Source organism: Mustela nivalis, assembly GCF_964662115.1.
Source record: "Mustela nivalis genome assembly, chromosome: 1".
NCBI classification, from domain to species: domain Eukaryota; kingdom Metazoa; phylum Chordata; class Mammalia; order Carnivora; family Mustelidae; genus Mustela; species Mustela nivalis.
In genome coordinates this window covers 149874979-149895966 of record NC_139020.1, presented here as the reverse complement: position 1 = coordinate 149895966, position 20988 = coordinate 149874979, and the positions used below count along the sequence as shown (strand labels likewise).

At 39.7% G+C, this 20988-nt stretch overlaps 1 protein-coding gene across 7 annotated transcripts in view; it reads left to right on the top strand.

Moving 5' to 3' along the window:
- FBXL2 (F-box and leucine rich repeat protein 2) overlaps positions 1–20988 on the top strand; it is a 144514-nt gene that overhangs the window by 104015 nt on the left and 19511 nt on the right. For 4 of the 7 annotated variants that reach the window (XM_082726128.1, XM_082726123.1, XM_082726122.1 and 1 more), the window contains exons 6-13: positions 6706–6774; positions 6875–6970; positions 7167–7293; positions 7435–7509; positions 9956–10086; positions 11573–11633; positions 12437–12481; positions 13058–13114. In XM_082726128.1, the coding sequence (XP_082582254.1) occupies positions 6706–6774; positions 6875–6970; positions 7167–7293; positions 7435–7509; positions 9956–10086; positions 11573–11633; positions 12437–12481; positions 13058–13114 (661 nt within the window). Of the gene's footprint in view, positions 1–6705; positions 6775–6855; positions 6971–7166; positions 7294–7434; positions 7510–9955; positions 10087–11572; positions 11634–12436; positions 12482–13057; positions 13115–14006; positions 14902–20988 lie in introns of those variants that run through there. The other 3 variants (XM_082726127.1, XM_082726126.1, XM_082726125.1) reach the window with 2 other exon arrangements.

Here is a 20988-nt window from a genome sequence, read left to right as displayed (position 1 = left end):
GAAATCTATATTAGTATATTATACATTTTTTTTTTAAGAGAATGTGTGCATGCAAGAGAGCAGTGAAGGGGCCGAGGGAGAGAGAGAATCTTAAACAGTGCAGAGCCCAATGCAGGGCTCAGTCTCACAACCCTGAGATCATTACCTGAGCAAATATCAAGAGTCAGACACTTAACCGACTGAGCCACCCAGTCACCCTGTTATTTTATACATTTTTAATATGTGAAACCAGATTACTATGTGAAATAATGGTAAGTATAATTCCAGAATATGACTCGGAATTTTCTTGTGCCTCCAGTTTTTTATTGTAATCACCTAAGGCCAGTTTGGGTCTCTATTCTGCCCCACATATGTATTGTTGTTTGGATGGAGGGAAGGTATTCATTTGGAATGTTTATTGAGCCCTACTCCACCAGGCACTGATCTCTAGGGAATGGAGATACAGCAGTAATCAATAGACTAAAATCGCAATACTAACGGATCCCACATGTATATTGCTGCATCATTATATCTGAAGCCTGGTTTTATTGATATATAATTGAGATACAATAAACTGTATATTTTTAAAGTGTACAATTTGGTAATTTTTGTACATGTATATACCCATAAAACCAACATTATAATCAAGATAATGAACATACCCATGTGAAAGTTTCTTCATGTGCCTTAATAACCCCTCCCTTCCTCCTTCCCGTCTCTCCCCCATTGTGAGGCAACCACTGATCTGCTTTCTGTCACTATAGGTTAGTTTAAATTTTTAAAATTTTTTTATGTAATTGTACAGTGTGTACTCCTTTTTTCCTGGCCTCTTTCATTCAACATAATTGTTTTGAGATCCATCCATGTTGTTTGTGTATCAATAGTTCATTCTTTTTTATTGCTGAATAGTAGTCCATTGTATGGTATACTACCATTTATTCACTTATCATTTGCAGCCATTACATATAAAGCTGCTAAGAACATTTGTATACAAGGTTTTGTGTGCCATGTGTTTTCATTTCTCTTGAGAAAATACCTAGGAGTGGAATGGCTAGATCGTTTGGTAGGTGTGTGTTTAACTTTTTAAAACTTTCAAACTATTTCCCAAAAGGATTATACCATATTATATTCCCACTAGAAGTGTATGGTACTTCCAGCTCCTCCATATCCTTGTCAACACTTGGTAGGTCCGTCTCTTTTAGTGTTTCTAATAGATAAATGTAGTAGCATCTCATTTTGGTTTTAATTTGTATTTCTAACAATTAGTGCTGTTGAGCAACTTTTTGTGTACTTTTGCTATCTGCATATTTTCTTTGCTGAAATATCTGTTCAAATGTGGGGGTTTTGACTTTTTTTTTTAATTAGTTTTTTTTCTTACCACTGAATTTTGAGTTATATACTGCATACAAGTCCTTGATCAGATTTGCGGGGTTTTTTTAAAAGATTTTATTTATTTATTTGACAGAGATCACAGTAGTCAGAAAGGAAGGCAGAGAGAGGGGGAAGCAGGCTCCCTGCTGAGCAGAGAGCCCGATGCGGGATTCAATCCCAGGACCCCAAGATCATGACCTGAGCCGAAGGCAGCGGCTTAACCCACTGAGCCACCCAGGCGCCCAGATTTGCGTTTTTTAAATGTTTTCTCCCGGTCTGTGGATTATCTGTTTATTCTCATGAGGGTCTCCTGAAGAGAAGATTTTCATTTTAATGAAGTTCAACTTACCAGTTTTTTTGAATGAATCATGCTTTTGGTGAATGATACTTTTGGTGATATATGAGATCTTTGCCTAACCCAGGGACATGAAGATTTTCTCCTGAAGTATTGATTTAGTAGCATTTCACAAATTCTAATTATGTGTTTCATTTTCTTTTCTTTTTTTTTTTTTTAAAGATTTTTATTTATTTATTTGACAGAGAGAAATCACAAGTAGATGGAGAGGCAGGCAGAGAGAGAGAGGGAAGCAGGCTCTCCGCTGAGCAGAGAGCCCGATGCGGGACTCGATCCCAGGACTCTGAGATCATGACCTGAGCCGAAGGCAGCGGCTTAACCCACTGAGCCACCCAGGCGCCCTATGTGTTTCATTTTCATTCCATTAAAAATATACACTCTTTCCCTTTGATTCCCTTTTGATTTCTTCTTTGACCCAGGGGTTATTTAGAAGCATGTTATTTTGCTTCTAAATACTTGGGCATTTTCCAGGTTTTTTTTTGTTATTCATTACTAATTTAATTCCATTGTGATCAGTGAATATACTTTATATGACTTGAGTCGTTTTAATTTTATTGAAACTTGTTTTGTAGCCAAGAATATGGTCTGTCATGGTAAATGTTCATATCCACTTGAAAAGAACATGTACTCTGCTGTTGCTGGGTGAAGCGTTCTATAAATATCAATTAGATCAAGTTGAAGAAGAGTGTTGATAGTCTTTTGTATCTTTGCAGATTTTTCTGACTTCTTGTTTGATCAAATATTGACAGAGTTATATTGAAATCTCTGCCTGTAATTTCAGATTTGTTTCTCCTCAGGTTATATCTTCGTGTATTTTGAAGCTCTGTTATTAGGCATATAAACCTAATAAACCTATATAAACCTAGGGTTGCTGCACCTTTTTGATGAACTGGTTTTCATTATCATATGGCCTTCTTTTATCTTTGGTTATATTCTTTGCTGTGAGGTCTACTTTGTCTGATATTATATAGATACTCCAACTTTCTTTTTTTGGCATACAATTTTCCATTCTTTTACTTTTCACCAATTTGTGTCTTTATATTTAAAGTTGTTTTCTTGTAGGCAATATATGGTTGGATGTTGCTTTTTTGTTGTGGTGGGGGTTTTTTGACATCTCTTTGTCCCATACATATTTTCTTTCCCTTTCCTCTTTTTCTGCCTTCTTTTGGATTGAGAATTTTTTTAGGATTCCATTTTATATCCTTTGTTTGATTAGAGCTATAAGTTATTTTGTAATTTTAATTGTTGCTCTAGAGTTTTTGTAATGTACATCTTTAACTTGTTATAGTCTACCTTCAAGATCACTTCCGTTTTTCCTCAACCTTTATGCTGTTACTATTACACATTTTAATTCTATATATAATACAAACTCCGCCACACTAGATTGGTAGTATTCTTTTTAAGATTTTATTTATTTATTTGACAGAGAGAGATAACAAATAGGCAGAGAGGCAGGGGAAGAAGGCTTCCTGCTGAGTAGAGAGCCTGATGCCGGGCTCAATCCCAGGATCCTGAGATCATGACCTGAGCTGAAGGCAGAGGCTTAACCCACTTAGCCACCCAGGTGCCCCAGATTGTTAGTATTTTTTAATAGTTGATTATTTTAAAAGAGATTTAAATAACTAGAAAGTGATTTATATACCCAAGTGGTTACTGTTTCCAGTATTCTTGATTCCTTTGTGTAGTATCACACTTTTTTCTACCTATAGAATGTTCCTGAATATTCCTTGTACTGCAGATGTGATTAATTCTTTCAGCCCTTCTGTATCTGGAGGGGGGGGTTATCTGTCCTTCATATTTATTTCAAAAATATTTGAGGGCCACTTGGGTGGCTCAGTCATTAAGTGTCTGCCTTCAGCTCAGGTCCTGATCCCAGGGTCCTGGGATCGAGCTCTGCATCAGGCTCCCTGCTCAGCGGGAAGCCTTCTTCTCCCTCTCTCACTGTGTCTCTGTCAAATAAATAAATAAAATCTTTCAAAAAAGTTTTTTGAAAAATATTTTTGCTTAATATAGAATTCTGTTGACAGTTTTTTCAGTATTTTAAAGATGCTTCTCCTTGGTTTTCTTGTTGTTGGCTTTCTTTCTTTCTTTCTTTCTTTTTTTTTTAACCAATGAGAAATCTGTTACCCTTATTCTTCTTTATCTGTACATAATGTATCTTTTTCTCTGGCTGATTTTAAGATTTTTCTGTCACTGGTTTTGACCAATTCAGTTATGATATGCCTTGATCTATTTTTCTTCATATTCCTTATACTTGGAATTCTTTGTCTTGGATTTGTAGGTTTATAGTTTTCATAAACTTTGGAAAAATTTGGGCCATTACTTCAAATATTCTACCTGATCCCACCCCTGCCCAAACTCCTGTTCCTTGTCACATGTATAGTAGATTGTTTATAGTAGATTGTTTGAAGCTGTCCCACAGCTCATTTATGCTGTTCTTTTTTCTTTTCTTCCTTATTTTCTTTCCATGTTTCGTTTTGGATAGTTTCTATTGCTATGTTTTCAAGTTCACTAATCTGTTCTTCCAAAATGTCTTATCTGCTATTAGTCCCATCCTGAAAATTTTTATCTTAGCCATTTCCTAAAAGTTTAATTTGGGTCTTTAAAAATAACTCTAATGCCTCTACATAACACATTTAATAATCATAACATGTTTAATCTTTGTGTAACTTCATAGAACTATCTTCTACAGAACACAGTTATAATAACTTTTAATGTCTTTGTCTACTATTTCTAATATTTGTGTCCATTTTGGGTCAGCTTTGGTTGATTTTTTTAAGGTTTTACTTACTTATTTACTTAAGGTTTTATTTACTTATTTACTTAACACAGAGAGAAAGAGAGCACAAGCAGGGGGAGCAGCAGGCAAATGGAGAGGGAGAAGCAGGCTCTGTGCCGAGCAGGGAGCCTGATGAGGGGCTTGATCCCAGGACCCAGGGATCATGACCTGAGCTGAAGGCAAACACCCAACCAACTGAGCCATCCAGGCGCCCCACTTTGGTTGATTTTTCTCCTCATCATGGATATGTTTTCCTTCTTTGAATGCATGCCAATTTTTTTCTCAATGCCAAACATTCTGAATTTTATTTTGGGTGCAAACCATTTTTTTATTCCTATAGATATTATTGAGTTTATTCTGGACACAGTTGAATTATTTGGACATAGTTCCTTTCAAATCTTTTTTTTCTTTAAATTTGTTAATTTGGACCAAAGCCATGTTTAGTTGAGCGTTAATTGTACACCTGATGCAAGGTGCTTATTAGTGCTCTACGCAGTACCCCACAAATTGAGACTTTTTCACTGTTGATTTATGGGAATGGGCACTTTTCTGGCTATGGGTGAGCTCTGACTGTTCTTTCTTCTAATGCTGTTTGCTGATTCTTTCCCTGGCTTTGGGTAGTTTCCCTATAAGCATGCCCTGATTAGTACTCTACTGAATTCCTGAGAGGAACACTCTGAAGTTCTCTGTGCTCCAGTACTCTTCTCTGATAACTCTAATGACCTTGGTCAGATTATGGCTCCATATCTTCAACTCGGGGATTCCACCAGCCTCCAGGTCAGTTCCATAGCACCATACCAGGATAGAAGGAGCAGATAAGAGTGACACAGTTTGGGCGCCTGAGTGGCTCAGTGGGTTAAACCGCTGCCTTCGGCTCAGGTCATGATCTCAGGGTCCTGGGATCGAGTCCCGCATCGGGCTCTCTGCTCAGCAGACAGCCTGCTTCCCTCTCTCTCTGCCTGCCTCTCCATCTACTTGTGATCTCTCTCTGTCAAATAAATAAATAAAATCTTTAAAAAAAAAAAAAAAGAGTGACACAGTTTGAGACCAGGTTTTGGAGACTGCAGGGAAGAATCAGGGTTCAACACTAAAAATACATTGAAGCTGTATTTCAGGAAGAGTCAGTCCTTGCTGAATATTTTAAGGAATACGTTCTAAGGGATGTTTAATTGTCCACTTTTGGCCCTTCTGCCAGCCCACAAATTATTGAGGAAGTTGTTCTTCATGACTCAGTATCCTCACCAGAAAGTGGATGGTTCTTCATACTGATCAACTACTGATCCTATCAGTGGGCAAAGATAGTTTCTTCAGAAAGGCTCTTGAATAACCAAATGACAGCATGGCACAATACAAGAAAGATTCAGTCCCCTTGCTTCCAATTGATTTTTCTATAGAGAGGAAGGAACAAGGAGCCAGGCCTCCTTTCACCAGGGTGTGGGTTGAAGGAACATTATGACTGATACGTAGTTGGTCTTGGGCTTTGTTTCTCAAAGTGTAGTTCCCAGGTAGCAGCAATGGCATCACTTGTGAATTTTTTAGAAATGCAGACCATCAGTTTGTCAAGCTGTACCGTTAGAATCTACACTGTGGGGATGCCTGGGTGGCTCAGTGGGTTAGAGCCTCTGCCTTCGGCTTGGGTCATGATCTCAGGGTCCTGGGATCAAGCCCCACGTCGGGCTCTGTGCTCAGCAGGGAGCCTACTCCCCCACCCTCTGCCTACTTGTGATCTCTGTCAAATAAATAAAATCTTAAAAAAAAAAAAAAAAAGAATCTGCACTGTGGGGGCGCCTGGGTGGCTCAGTGGGTTAAAGCCTCTGTCTTCAGTTCGGGTCATGATCCCAGGGTCCTGGGATCGAGCCCCGCACTGGGCTCTCTGCTCTGCAGGGAGCCTGCTTCCTCCTCTCTCTCTCTTTCTCTGCCTGCCTCTCTGCCTACTTGTGATCTCTGTCAAATAAAAATAAAATCTTAAAAAAAAAAATCTGCACGATGACAAGAATCCCAGCTGTTTCATGTGCATATTAAAGTTTGAGGAGCACCAGCACCTATGGTTAAAAATAACTTATTGTACACTTGAAATTTGTCGAGAGTGAATCTCATGTTAAATGTTCTTTCCACAGTAAACTAAAATGTACAAGTTTGAGGAACACTGTTTTAAATGTGAACGGTGACACATGCCCTCTAGTGGCTGACCAGGGAGCTTTAAAATGTTTTCTCTTTTTAGGACCTTTGCACAGAACTGCAGAAACATTGAACATTTAAACCTCAATGGGTGCACCAAAATCACTGACAGGTAAGGAATGAGAATGAGTTTGGAGACTAATTGACCATCAGGAGAGTGAGGGGAGAGAAACATGGTTGAAAATATCTTTAGTGTGTCTGCTCTTTTCCAGCACATGTTATAGCCTTAGCAGATTCTGTTCCAAGCTGAAACATCTAGATCTGACCTCCTGCGTGTCCATTACAAACAGCTCCTTAAAGGGGATCAGGTAAGAGTACCTGTTGTTAGAAGAAACACCTAAACCTAAGAGCATCCTGGCACGCCTGAAACTTTCTAATGATCCCACTGGAACAACAGAGAGGTCTTCTCTATCCTTAATTGTTTGTGAGTTACTAAACTCAGACTTGGTAACGAACTATCTGTAGGATAGATTGCACATGTGTGACCGTTTCTTGTTCTCTCAGTGAGGGCTGCCGAAACCTGGAATACCTGAACCTCTCTTGGTGTGACCAGATCACAAAGGATGGCATTGAGGCACTGGTGCGAGGTTGTCGAGGCCTGAAAGCCCTGCTCTTGAGAGGCTGCACACAGGTACCAAGGGCTTGGTTGAGGTTTGTTTCTCTAACATGAGGTGTGGGCACTTCATTAGAGAACTTGCTGTTGCATTTGTCTTGGTTCGCCACTATTCCCTCACCTGGTTCCATCCCCCTTTTGTTCTCTCTGTCCACTCAGTTAGAAGATGAAGCTCTGAAACACATTCAGAATTACTGCCATGAGCTTGTGAGCCTCAACTTACAGTCCTGCTCAGTAAGTAACACACTTTTCCTGGGAGTGTCCTCCTGTGCCACGTTCCCTGAGTCTCCTGTGGGCCCCACTTTGAAGCCCCCAGGCAGGAGGGATGGTCACCACACCCTATTTTCTTATTCTGTGTCCTCATACGATCTGTCAGTTTGCCACAAGATGAAAGAATAACAGTCTAAACAAGGTGGCCCATACAAAGCCACTTATATTTCCCCCTAAAAATAACATAAATTGACATCTTTGTTTATTTTATGATAGGAATGCTATGAACTAGTCACTAAGCTGAGCAAATTCATACAAGGTCTCAGTGTCTTTTATTTTTTCTTGTAAGCTGGGGATAATGACAGTGGACAAAATGAAATGATGGATGTGAAAATGCTTTGAAACATAAAGGATGTATTCAAGAGCAAGGTGTAATTTTCATCATGATATTAACATGTGAAAAACGATTATTCCATCCTCACTGCCATTGTCAGTATTGAACCTTGAAGAGAATGCTTGCTACATCCTTCTGGCCTTCTTAAGGGGAACATAAATTTTGAGAAATGTAAGAGAAATCTTTGCAGTTGGTATTCAGTGAATGAGTCATATGTCTTTAGAATCCTTGATGGTGGAAGATAGAACAGAAACTGTCATCTGGACAAATGGTACTGTTCAATATTATGGTACTCTTCATTATTAGGATCTTGTAGTGAGAGCACTCACAGACAACTTAAAGTAGAATATAAATGTGCAAGCCAGGGGCGCCTGGGTGACTCAGTCTGTTGAGTGTCTGACTCTTGGTTTCAGCTCAGGACATGATGTCATGAATCATGATCTCATGGGTTGTGGAACTGGGCCCTCTGCTGGTCTGCTTGAGGCTTCTCTCCCTCCTCCTCCTTCCCAGCACTCTCTCTCTCTGTCCATCTTTAAAATGGATAAATAAATCTTTTTTTAAAAATGCAAGTCATTTAACAATAATTTAGTGGTATATTTCATTTGCTATTTTCTAAAACATTTGAGGAAATATTATAAATATATATATATCTGGGACCCCTGGGTGGCTTAATCAGTTAAGTGGCTGCCTTTGGGTCAGGTCATGTTCCCAGGGTTCTAGGATGGAGTTCTGCATCGGGCTCCCTGCTCAGCAGGGAGTCTGCTTCTCCCTCTCCCTCCATCTGCCCCTCTGCCTGCTTGTGCTCTCTCTCTCTAAAATAGATAAATAAAATATTTAAAAAATATATATGCATATGATTTATATGGCAGATATTTAAAGCATTAATCTGTAGAATTCAATCAAAAATTATGATGTCACTTAACCAGGCAAGTCTTTTTTTTTTTTAAGATTTTATTTATTTATTTGACAGAGAGAGATCACAAGTAGGCAGAGAGGCAGGCAGAGAGAGAGAGAGAGGAGGAAGCAGGCTCCCCGCTGAGCAGAGAGCCCGATGCGGGACTCGATCCCAGGACCCTGGGATCATAACCTGAGCCGAAGGCAGAGGTTTTAACCCACTGAGCCACGCAGGTGCCCCTAACCAGGCAAATCTTATGAGCTCTTTATTTAATCTGATTTTTAAGTTTATGAATTTTTCCTGAAAGAAAAAAATCAAATGAACTCTGAGGAGGGGGATGAAATTTTTTAAAAATTCACTTTTGGCAGGATACCTGGATGGCCCAGTCAGTTGGGCATCTGACTCAATTTCAGCTCAGGTCATGATCCCTGGGTCCTGGGATAGAGCCCTATGTCAGGCTCTGTGCTCAACAAGGAGTCTGCTTAAGGACTCTTTCCCTGTCTCTCTTCTCTGCACTTACCCCTGTTTGTGCACTCTCTCTCTCTCTCTCCATCTTTTTTAAAAAATTCATTCTGGGGCATCTGGGTAGCTCAGTGGGTTAAGCCTCTGCCTTCAGCTCAGGTCATGATCTCAGGGTCCTGGGATTGAGCCCTGCATCAGGCTCTCTGCTCAGTGGGGAGTCTGCTTCCCCCTCTTTCTTTGCCTGCTGCTCTGCCTACTTGTGATCTCTCTCTCTCTCTCTCTGTGTCAAACAAATAAAATCTTTTTTTTTTTAATTTCATTCTGGGGTGCCTGGGTGGCTCAGTGGGTTAAGCCTCTGCCTTTGGCTCAGGTCATGATTTCATGGTCTTGGGATTGAACCCCACATCAGGCTCTCTGCTCATCAGGGAGCCTACTTCCCCCACCTCTGCCTGCCTCTTTGCCTGCTTGTGATCTCTCTCTCTCTCTCTGTCAAATAAATAAAATTTTTTAAAAAAAATTTCTCTGTTAGTAGTGCTAGAATATTTTTAAACTATACAGAGATAACAAATACATGTCAACCCTGTACTTCATCTTATTTTTATTAAATTATTAGGATAAAATGATGGTATTTGGCAGCCCAACTAATTGAGCAGCAGTAGATCCTATTTTTCAGTATTGTTGGTGCCTTCTGATGTTCCTTCCTTTTTGGACTTCCCCAGCGCATTACAGATGAAGGTGTCGTGCAGATATGCAGGGGCTGCCATCGGCTACAGGCTCTGTGCCTTTCTGGCTGCAGCAACCTCACGGATGCCTCTCTCACGGCCCTGGCTTTGAACTGCCCAAGACTTCAGTAAGTGCACCATGCTTTTGCTTTGTAGCTCAGAGCTTGCTGGACTGACCAGGAGGGTTTCCTGCAGGAAGGGAAAGGCTTACCAGCAGGTGGATAGGTAGTGGCAGTGGTTGGGTTATTGTTGGCTTTTATCAGATGGGTTGGGGTAGAACAATACGTAATCTGGTTTATTTAGGGATGTATGGGAAGAGTGGATGGGTACTGAACTGTATACACCACCAGGGAACCTGAACTATAATTTCTTGGTGGACTTGACACGTGTGCCCACCTGATTTGCCTCATCCTGTTATAGCTTTGACCTCAGAGTGACAGCCTCACATCCCAGTGTTACCAGATTCTCCCCTAAACCAGATGCTAAATGGACAGAAGATGGGGAGGGGATCACAGTCAACTTATTTCTCACCTTTCCTAGAAGAAGAAAGTTTTGTTTTAACAAATAAAGATTGATTTTCTCCAATAACATTATGAATAGTAAAACTTTAACTATGGCAACTTTAACTAAGTACTAATCATAGTTCACATCAGTTAAACTCATTTAGGTTCCAGGCTCTGTGCTGGGCAATTTTATAAGCATTATCTCATTTAGTCATCTCCACTTCTCTAGGAGATATGCAGTCATTCTCACTTGTTTTTCAGATGAGAAACTGGGAGTCAAAGAAAATCACATAATATACCCTGGGTCATATGAGAAGGAAGTAAAACTAGAGTTTGAACTTGAATCGTTGTTCAAAACCAGAAATCTTAGCCCTTGTACAAAAGACAGAAGAAAGAAACTTATTTTGTTGTTTACTTCTCAATGAAACTGATCAGTTTCTCATGCTTATACCAGTTTCACATCTTTTACTGATTATCTATTGCTGTCCTTTGCCCATTTTTCTTACTGTTTCATTGGGGATGATTCTAGACAATTTTGATATTTCTGAGTAGTAGAAGGAATGTGGGTGATCAAAACTGGTCAGAAAGGTGGTCAAAACTACTGCTACATGGGCGTATTTAACTTTAAAATGTTATTTCTCCATCCCTACTAAGCATGGGCATTGAGAATTAACTCACATTTTTCATTGGCTACAAATTTTTAAAATTCCTTTTAGGGTAACTGGGAATTTCACTTTAAATACAATATATATAAAGATCGTTTTGTTAAGTAAAAGCTCATTTTAATTGTGTTTAAGAGCCAACAAATATTGGAATAATATTATTTGAAAATAGCAGCAGTAGCAATGTCCTGGAATTGTGGGAAGATTCCTGGGTTTTCTCCCTGAATTTGGGCTGGAACTGTGGGACTTAGGGCAGGTTACACTTTCCCCTAAGTCTTCTTCCCCTCATCTGTCCTGTGGGACAGCATTTGCATTTACTGTCCTCAGGACTATTCCAGAAGCAGAGGTGTGTCAGAATACAGAATAACCTCAAGAGTGTCCTTCATAAAGTGTGTATTTCTATTGTTAACCAGTCACTGCCTTTTCCTCCCACGCACTCTGTATCCCAGGATTTTGGAGGCTGCTCGATGTTCCCATTTGACTGATGCAGGCTTTACACTTTTAGCTCGGGTAAGCCAGAGGTTTCAAAAAACAAAACCAAACTATAATTTACCTCTCTTATTTCAAAATAACTTGCTGTGGTTTTAAAGTGTGCAAAAATTGTATACCTTTAGAAAGGACAGGAACCAAGTAGTCTAGGGTCCTCAGGATACGTTTTCCCATTTTCCCCAGAATGCTAAGGTGGTCCTGTAGGGGGTTCTGGAGCAGGTCTAAACCTCACTCTCATTTGGTCAGGCACAACAAGAGGAATTTCCTCCCTGGCGGGACATGCCCTTCCTCATTCAAACCCTGACTCAGTCTCTCAGTAGCTTCCCCAACTGAGCTGTTATCTGCCTCTGCTCCTTCTTCCACATCACCCAGCAGATGCTGACCATCATGGGGGTTCGTCTTTTCTGCAGCTGGGAACCCATGACCTTCTGGGGATGGTGATACTCTTCCTCTACCCTAACCCTCACCTGCCCAAACTGTGCCTGAGCACCCCACCCCCATGCTTTCCCAAGCCTGTTCTATGGTTAAAATTTACAGGATGATATCCATAGCCACTGGGAAGGTGGGGGCCACTACCTTTCCAGGTGAGAGAAGGATTGTAGCCCAGGATAGCCACATTCCCATTGCCAAAGGGAATGTGATTCAAAAAGCACCTGCTCAGAAGTGCTGGCCCACTGGGTCACTTTAGGAACATACTCCTAAAGGGAAGAGAACAAGGATACTGGGCCAGTACTCAGAGGGATACAGCAAGCCAGCCATGTTGCCCTGACCACTGACCACATGGTGGTGGTGGGGGGGGGGGGGTGTCTTATGGACTTTTCCAGAATTGCCATGACCTGGAGAAGATGGATCTTGAAGAATGCATCCTGGTAAGTAGACTCCTGACAAGTCCTACAGGGCTGCCCCTCAGACCTGAGAGACAACCAGGCATAGCCAGAGACCCCAGATGACTGTTGTCTGGACCCTCCTCATCCCAGCATGTCAGGAATTGGGACCCCCATAAGGGCTAGGGTAGTGGGATGCATGAACTTTGTGCTCTTCTCAGCCATCAGAGCTATAGCTGAGAAGTTCAGGGTAGCTCCAGTTTTTGCCAAATATTAAAAAACAAAACAAAACAAAAAACCTTCCACAGAACTGAAGGAAGAAATAAGTTTGCATGTCCAGTGTTGAGGTGACTACAGAGGAGAATCCTGGGGACCCTCTTTACCTACTCCTTCTTTGTCCCCTGTCCCTGGGCCCCCCTGGGGCACCAGAGGAGAGACCAAGAACGGCTTTGTGTCTACAAGATTTGAGGTTGTTGGGAAGAGAAGGGCTCCCAGCCTGAATGTGTTTGAGATGAGTTTTTAATTGTTTTACACCTTTTGATTCTTATGTTCAGGAGAAACCAAACTTAGGTATTAAGTTCTGGTGTGGAAGCCACATTGACACAGCTTGTTTCCCTCCAGATCACCGACAGCACACTCATCCAGCTCTCTGTCCACTGTCCTAAACTGCAAGCCCTGGTGAGTCTGAGTTTTTCCTGACATTCTTCACTGCTTAGGGATGAAAGAACTCTCCCTCCACAGCAAGAATCTGTGTGGTTTTCCTTTTTGTAAAGGTATCATCATTCCTGGTTTCAAAGATCTATTAGTTGGGCTAAGTTGGGAGGCAGGTTATCTAAATGTTACTGGTTTCATCTTAGGATATGAACCTATAATAAAGACCCATGTCCTTACTACTATGTTCATGTCCACTGTGTCAGCTGTGTCAGAGAGAGTGGAACTTAGCATGTTACAATGATAAAATCTAAACAAGGATCCTTTTCGGTATGCCAGTTTTAAACTTGTAGGATGCATCTTCAGCAGGTTCTGCTGATTCTGAAACTTTCTTTGTTTCCTGGTTTCCTTTTCAATACCAGAGCCAATTTTGGTGAGCTTTTAAAAATCTTATTATGCAAAAAAAAAAAACAAAACACAAAAAACAAAAAACTTATTATGCAACTCATTTGTCCTGGAAGCTATCCACGAAGAATTTTAGCAGTTTATGATATTAAAGAATAAGGAATATAGCCCAAAAGGAAATCCCCATGACTGTCTTCATTGCTAGAGAGTTTTATCTTTCATCATGATTTATCAAAACTCAGTGATATTGTGTAAGGAGCCTAGGCCATCAGGTGTCTAGTCAGTCACTGTCCTTTCAGAATGACAAGTATACAGGTTATCTAACTGGTAGAAAGCTGCTCTTGATGATATGAGACAATTTTGTTATCAAACCACTACTCAACTGGGACACAAGAGGAAAAATAGAGACTCAAGATTTAGTAACATTTAGATGAATATTTCATTCATTTTAAAATGAAACATTGAACACCTTGGAAAATAACAATGTGAAGTAGAATGTATGTTCATTTTTCAGTGTCACCCCCACAGTCTGACCAGCATCTCCTGTCTTTCCCAGTTACTCCATCTGTCACTGAATTGCAACCAAGACTGAACCTAAATGGGTCCCTTTGAACTCACCATCTTTTCATTGTCAATCCCCATTTGATGTCTCTTCCCCTTTCCCACTCAGCCTAAATTGTGTGGTCAATTATTAACTCATTTCCTTGATCCTCAAGATTTTCCTTCTTCAATTAGCTCAGCTGCCGTTCTGTTTAACTGTCAGCTGCTGAGCCATTCTTGAAGTAGGAACAAGAGTGCAGTAGAGAAGGGCTCAATGGCATTTTTTAATGGAGGAAACAGCTCATATTCTTAGATTGACAGAAGCCATGGCTGGGTTTCAGAGTGAGAAAGGAGAGAAGATGAGGCTGAATGGGAAGCAGGACCAAAGCCTCATAGCCCCTGCTAAGGAGAACAGACCTGCTCCTCTCAACTGTCTCTGTGAGCCTTACCAAGGTGACATGAAAAGCTGAGATGGGGGCATACAGTCTGAAGGGCCAGTGTTCTGTGGCACACCTGAAAGAGCAGCCTGGCCCATATTTTGTTCCCAAATTGGAGACCCTGCTTTATTCATTTCTTCTAATTTTCTCAGCTTAGAATGTTGAGATTCACTAGATTCTTTTGACTACTTCTAGAATTTTATAAGCAGAACAATTCCATGCTCACATGGGGACCTACAAATCCTGTACCAGCTGCTGAGACTAAACCCCATATCCAGTTTACAGTAGCCTCCCATAGCTAAGACTTTTAAGTTTATCCTCACTAACATCTTGTCCTCTGATTTGGGTGCATACAAATTTATGACTGTTATATCTTCCTGAAGAATTGACATTTTTCTCATTATTAAACGTTCTTCTTTATCACTGATAAAACTCTTTGTCTTGAAGTCTACTTTATCTGGTGTTAATATTGGTCTTTTTATGCTTATTTTTGCATACATATCATTTTTCTTCAACTTATTTATGTTTTTATATATAAAGGCTATCTTTTATGCAGTCTGATAAACTCCCTTTTAATCAAAATGTTTAGTCATTTGTATTTAATGTAATATTGATACAATTGGGTGTTTTCTCCTTTTTGTTTTCCGTTCTCTGCTCCTTCTTTCCCACCTTCTTTTTGAGTTAACTAAATATTCATTTTAACTGCATTTTAATTTGTCTGTTGGTGTTTTTAGTCATATCTCTATGCCTTGATTTTTTTAGTGCTTGCACTAATAGCCAAGGAAGCTTTCTTCAGTGGGAATTTAGGGGTAGTCTAGGATTGGAATTTAGACTGTCAATACCCAAAAGACAGAGATGGGATCTTCCCTCTTTACCAGTAGCACCTTGCAGAAGGCTTAGCCAGAGAAGCCACTTCCAGTCCTCTTTGGGGATAAAGTGGGGTGTAAAAAAGCCAGCCCAAATCTGAGAAAGTCAGACACAGAAATTGTTGTGTGAGTAATGAGGGTGATCCCTACAACTGTGGTGCTTCAGATCCCAAGGATTGCGGCCCTTTTCAGGAGACTTCCAGCAGTTCCCTGGCCATACTAGAACCCCACCATGAGAAGCTGCTGTTTTGGAAGAAGTTTCCTGCACTCAGGAATCCTAAACCTCCCCAAGTTTGCTCTACCCATAGTATCAAGCAACCTTGTCATGGCAGCATGACCAGCTTCTTCAGTTTCACACCACCAAACTCAGGGAGGAAAGGAGGATGGAAAGAATTCTTGATGTTGAAACAGATCTCAGGGGAAGATTCTGGGCCCTGGAGAAGAGGAGAATGTCTGGATTACTCAGGGCATGGCCTATCCTAATTTTAACAGATAAGTGGCTTGAATTTTTTTCTTTTTAACATTTCAGTTTGAATTCCATTAAGCCCCTGGCTTTTGGAGGGGAGCACTGCCCAGAATATGGGACACACACCCTCATACAAACACACTTCTGAATCCTAGGAGACCCCTAGCAACCTAGTAGTAATGGAAGAAAGGGGGGTAAGGAAAAACAAGTCTGAGTGCTATCATGTCAGCCTCCTATCTCTGCTATAAGTGAACTTCCTTAGCTTTAAAAATAGCAATAATAAGTCCTTCCTTATCAATAATCACTCTAAATGTAAATGGATTAAATTCCCCCAATCAAAAGACATAGAAGGGCCAAATGGATAAAAAACCATGACCCAGCTATATGGCTAGACCTAAAACAATTTAACTTTTAGAGCTGGAAAGAAACAAACCAAGCCCAGAGTTAGCAGAAAGAAGAAAATAACAAAAATTAAAGCAGATATAAATTTAAAAATAGAAAATAGAAAAAAATGAAATAGTTTTTTTAACAAATAAAATTGACAAACCCTTAGAATAACTATGGAAAAAAGGAAAAGACAAGTAAATTCAGAAACAAAAGAAGAGACATTACAATTATGACATCAGTAAAATGAATCAAATATGAACAGTTATATGCCAACAAACAATAATCTAGAACAAATGAATGAATTCCTAGAAACATATAACCTAGTAAAAGTAGATCATGGAAAAATGGGAATCCTAATCAGACACATAACCAGTATGGGGGTTAAAAAAGTCATCAAGAACCCCCTAATGAAGACAAGTCTGGGACCAGATAGCTTCTCTGGTGAATTCTACCAAACATTTAAAGAGGAATTAGTACCAGCCCTTCTCAGATTTTTACCAAAAAATTGAAACGGTAAGAACACTTCCAAACTCATTTTATAGGCCAGCATTACTTTGGTACCAAAACCAGACAAAGACACCACTAGGAAAGAAAATGATTGGTCAGTACCCCTCATGAATATAGATGGGTACATGCTCAGTAATTTACCAGCAAACTGAATCCAACAGCACATCAATGGAATAAAAGGTAAAATCACAAGATCATCTCAGCAGATGCATATAAAGCATTTGATGAGGGGTGTCTGGGTAGCTCAGTTGATAAGCGTCTGCCTTTGGTTCAGGTCATGATCCCAGGGTCCTGGGATCGAGCCCCACATTGGGTTCCCTACTCAGCAGGAAGTCTGCTTCTCCCTCTCCCACTGCCCCTGCTTGTGTTCCACCTCTCTCTCTGTCAAATAAATAAAAATCTTTATTTAAAAAAATTTGATGAAATTCTACACCTTTGCATTATAAAAACTCTCAACAAACTAGGAAAAGAAGATCAAGAATGAGACAAGGGTGCCCACTTGCACCATTTGTATTTAACATAGTACTAGAAGTCCTAGTCAGACAGATTAGATAATAAAAAGAGATAAAAGACATCCACAAATTGGAAAGAGAGAAGTAAATTTATCCTTGTTTGCAAACAACTTGGTCGTTAAGAGTAGAAAATCCCAAAGAGTCCATTTTGAAAACTTAAAGAACTAGTAAATAAATTCATTGAAGTGGCTGACTCAGTGGTGCGTGCAACTCTTGATCTCAAGGATCTCACATATATATGTGTGTGTGTGTGTGTATGTGTGTGTGTGTGTATAATGAGGATGGGTGAAAGGACTTTTTAAATGGAGGTAAATCAGGGCAAACAGAAACTAAAAGGATTTGCCATCACCAAACCAGCCCTATAAGAAATATTGAAAGGAGTTCTCTAAGCAAAGAGAGAGACTAAAGGTAACATAGACTAGAAAGGAACAGGAACAATATACAGTAGCAGTAACCTTCTAGGCAATACATTGGGACTAAATTCATATCTTTAAATAGTTACCTTGAATGTAAATGGGATAAACACCCCAATCAAAAGACACAGGGCATCAGATTGGATAAAAAAACAAGACTCATCGATATACTGTCTGTAAGAGACTCATTATAGACCCAAAGACACCTCCAGATTTAAAGTGAGGGGGTGGTAAATGATTTACCTTGCTAATGAACATAAAAAGAAAATGGGGTGGCAATCCTTATATCAGGCAAATTAGATTTTAAGCCAAAGACTATAATAAGAGGTAAGGAAGGACACTATACCAATACTTAAAGGGTCTATCCAACAAGAAGATCTAACAGTTGTAAATATTTATATGCCCCTCACAGAGGAGCAGCCAATTAATAACAATCAAAGAACCATATCAACAATAAGACAATAATACTGGGGACGTTAACAACCCCTTCACTGAAATGGAGAGATCATCTAAGCGGAAGATCAGCAAGGAAAAAAGGGCTTTAAATGACACACTGGACCAAATGGAGATCACAGATATATTCAGAAGTTTCCATCCCAAAGCAACAGAATACACATTCTTCTCTAGTGCTCATGGAATATTCTCCAGAATATGGAACATTCTCCAGAATAGAACACATTGTGGGTCACAAATCAAGTCTCAACCAGTACCAAAAGATCAGGATCATTCCCTGCATATTTTGAGAACACAATGCTCTGAAGCTAGAACTCAATCACAAGAGGCAAGTTGGAAAGAACTCAAATACATGGAGGCTAAAGAACGAAGGGGTCAACTGGGCAATTAAAGAAGAATTTTTAAAATTCATGGAAAAAATGAAAATGAAAACACAACAGTTCAAAATCTACGGGATGCAGCAAAGGTGGTCCATAGAGGAAGGTAGACAGCAATACAAACTTTTCTTAAGAAACAAGAAAGGTCTCAAATACACAACTGAACCTCACACCTAAAGGAGCTGGAGAAAGAACAGCAAATAAAGCTAAACCCAGCAGAAGAAGAGAAATAATACAAATTAGAGCAGAAATCAATGAAATAGGAACCAAAAGAATAATAGAACAAATCAATGAAATAGAAGCTGGTTCTTTGAAAGAATTAACGAGATTGATAAGCGCCTGCCCAAACTTGTCAAAAAGAAAAGAGAAAGGAACCCAACGAATAAAATCATGAATGAAAGAGGAGAGATCACAACCAACACCAAAGAAATACAATTATAAGAACATATTATGAGCAACTATATGCCAACAAATTAAACAATCTGGAAGAAATGGATGCATTCCTAGAGACCTAGAAACTACCAAAACTGAACCAGGAAGAAATAAAAAACCTGAACAGACCCATAACCAGTAAGGAGATTGAAGCAGTCATCAAAAATCTCCTAACAAACAAGAGCCCAGGGCCAGGCAGCTTCCCAGGGGAATTCTTCCAAACATTTAAAGAAAAATTAATACCTTTCTCCTGAAACTGTTGCAAAAAGTAGAAATGGAAGGAAAACTTCCAAACTCATTTTGTGAGGCCAGCATTATCTTGATCCCAAAACCAGACAACAACCCCATCAAAAAGGAGAATTATAGACCAATATCCCTGATGAACACAGATGCAAAAATGCTCACCAAAATACTAGCTAAAGGATCCAAGAGTACATTAAAAAGGATTATTCACCACAACCAAGTAGGACTTATTCCTGGGCTACAAGATTGGTTCATTATCTGCAAATCAGTGTGGTATACCACATTAATAAAAGAAAGAACAAGAACCATATGATACTCTCAATAGATGCAGAAAAAGCATTTGACAAAGTACCGTTTCCGTTCTTGATTAAAACTCTTCACATTGTAGGGAAAGAGGGCACATACCTCAATATCAAAAAAGTCATCTATGAAAAACCCACAACAAATATCATTCTGAATGGGGAAAAACTGAGAGCTTTTCCCCTAAGGTGAGGAACACGGCAGGGCTGTCCACTATCACCACTGCTATTCAACATAGTACTGGAAGTCCTAGCCTCAGCAATCAGACAACAAAAAGTAGTAAAAGGCATTGGAATTGGCAAAGAAAAAGTTTAACTTGCACTGTTTGCAGATGATATGATACTATATGTGGAAAACCCAAAAGACTCTACCCCAAAACTGCTAGAACTCATACAGGAATTCAGTAACGTGGCAGGATATAAATCAGTTGCATTTCTATACACCGACAGCAAGACAGAAGAAAGAGAAATTAAGGAGTCAATCTCATTTACAGTTGCACCCAAAACCATAAGATACCTAGGAAAAATCTAACCAAAGAGGCAAAGAATTGGTACTCAGAAATCTATAGAATACTCATGAATGAAATTGATGAAGACACAAAGAAATGGAAAAACATTCCATGCTCATGGATTGGAAGAACAAATATTGTGAAAATGTATATGCTACCTAAAGCAATCTACACATTTAATGCACTCCCTGTCAAAATACCATCAACTTTTTTCACAGAAGTGGAACAAATAATCCTAAAATTTGTATGGAACCAGAAAAGACCCCAAGTAGCCAGAGGAATGTTAAAAAAGAAAACCAAAGCTGGTGTCATCACAATTCCGGACTTAAAGCTGTACTACAAAGCTGTAATCATCAAGACAGTATGACACTGTCACAAAAACAGACACACAGATCAGTGGAACAGAGAGCCCAGAAATGGACCCTCAACTCTATGGTCAACTAGTCTTCAACAAAGCAGGAGAGAATGTCCAGTGGAAAAAAGTCTCTTCCACAAATGGTGTTGGGAAAATCAGACAGCCACATGCAGAAGAATGAAACTGGACCATTTCCTTATACCACACAAAAAAGTAAACTCAAAATGGATGAAAGACCTAAGTGTGAGACAGGAATCCATCAAAATCCTTGAGGAAAACACAGGTGGCAACCTTTTCAGCCTCAGCCACAGCAATTTCTTCTTGGATATATCACCAAAGGCACAGCAAAGGAAACAGTCAACAAAACCAAAAGACACTGATAGAATGAGAGAAGATATTTGCAAATAACCTATCAGATAAAGGGCTAGTATCCAAAATATATAAAGAACTTATCAAGCTCAACACCCAAAGAACAAATAATACAATCAAGAAATGGGCAAAAGACATGAGCAGACATTTCTGCAAAGAAGACATCCAGATGGCCAATAGACACATGAAAAAGTGCTCCACATCAGTTGGCATCAGGGAAAGACAAATCAAAACCTCAATGAGATACCACCTCACACCAGTTAGAATGGCTAAAATTAACAAGTCAGGAATTGACAGATATTGGCAAGGATGAAGAGAAAGGGGACCCCTC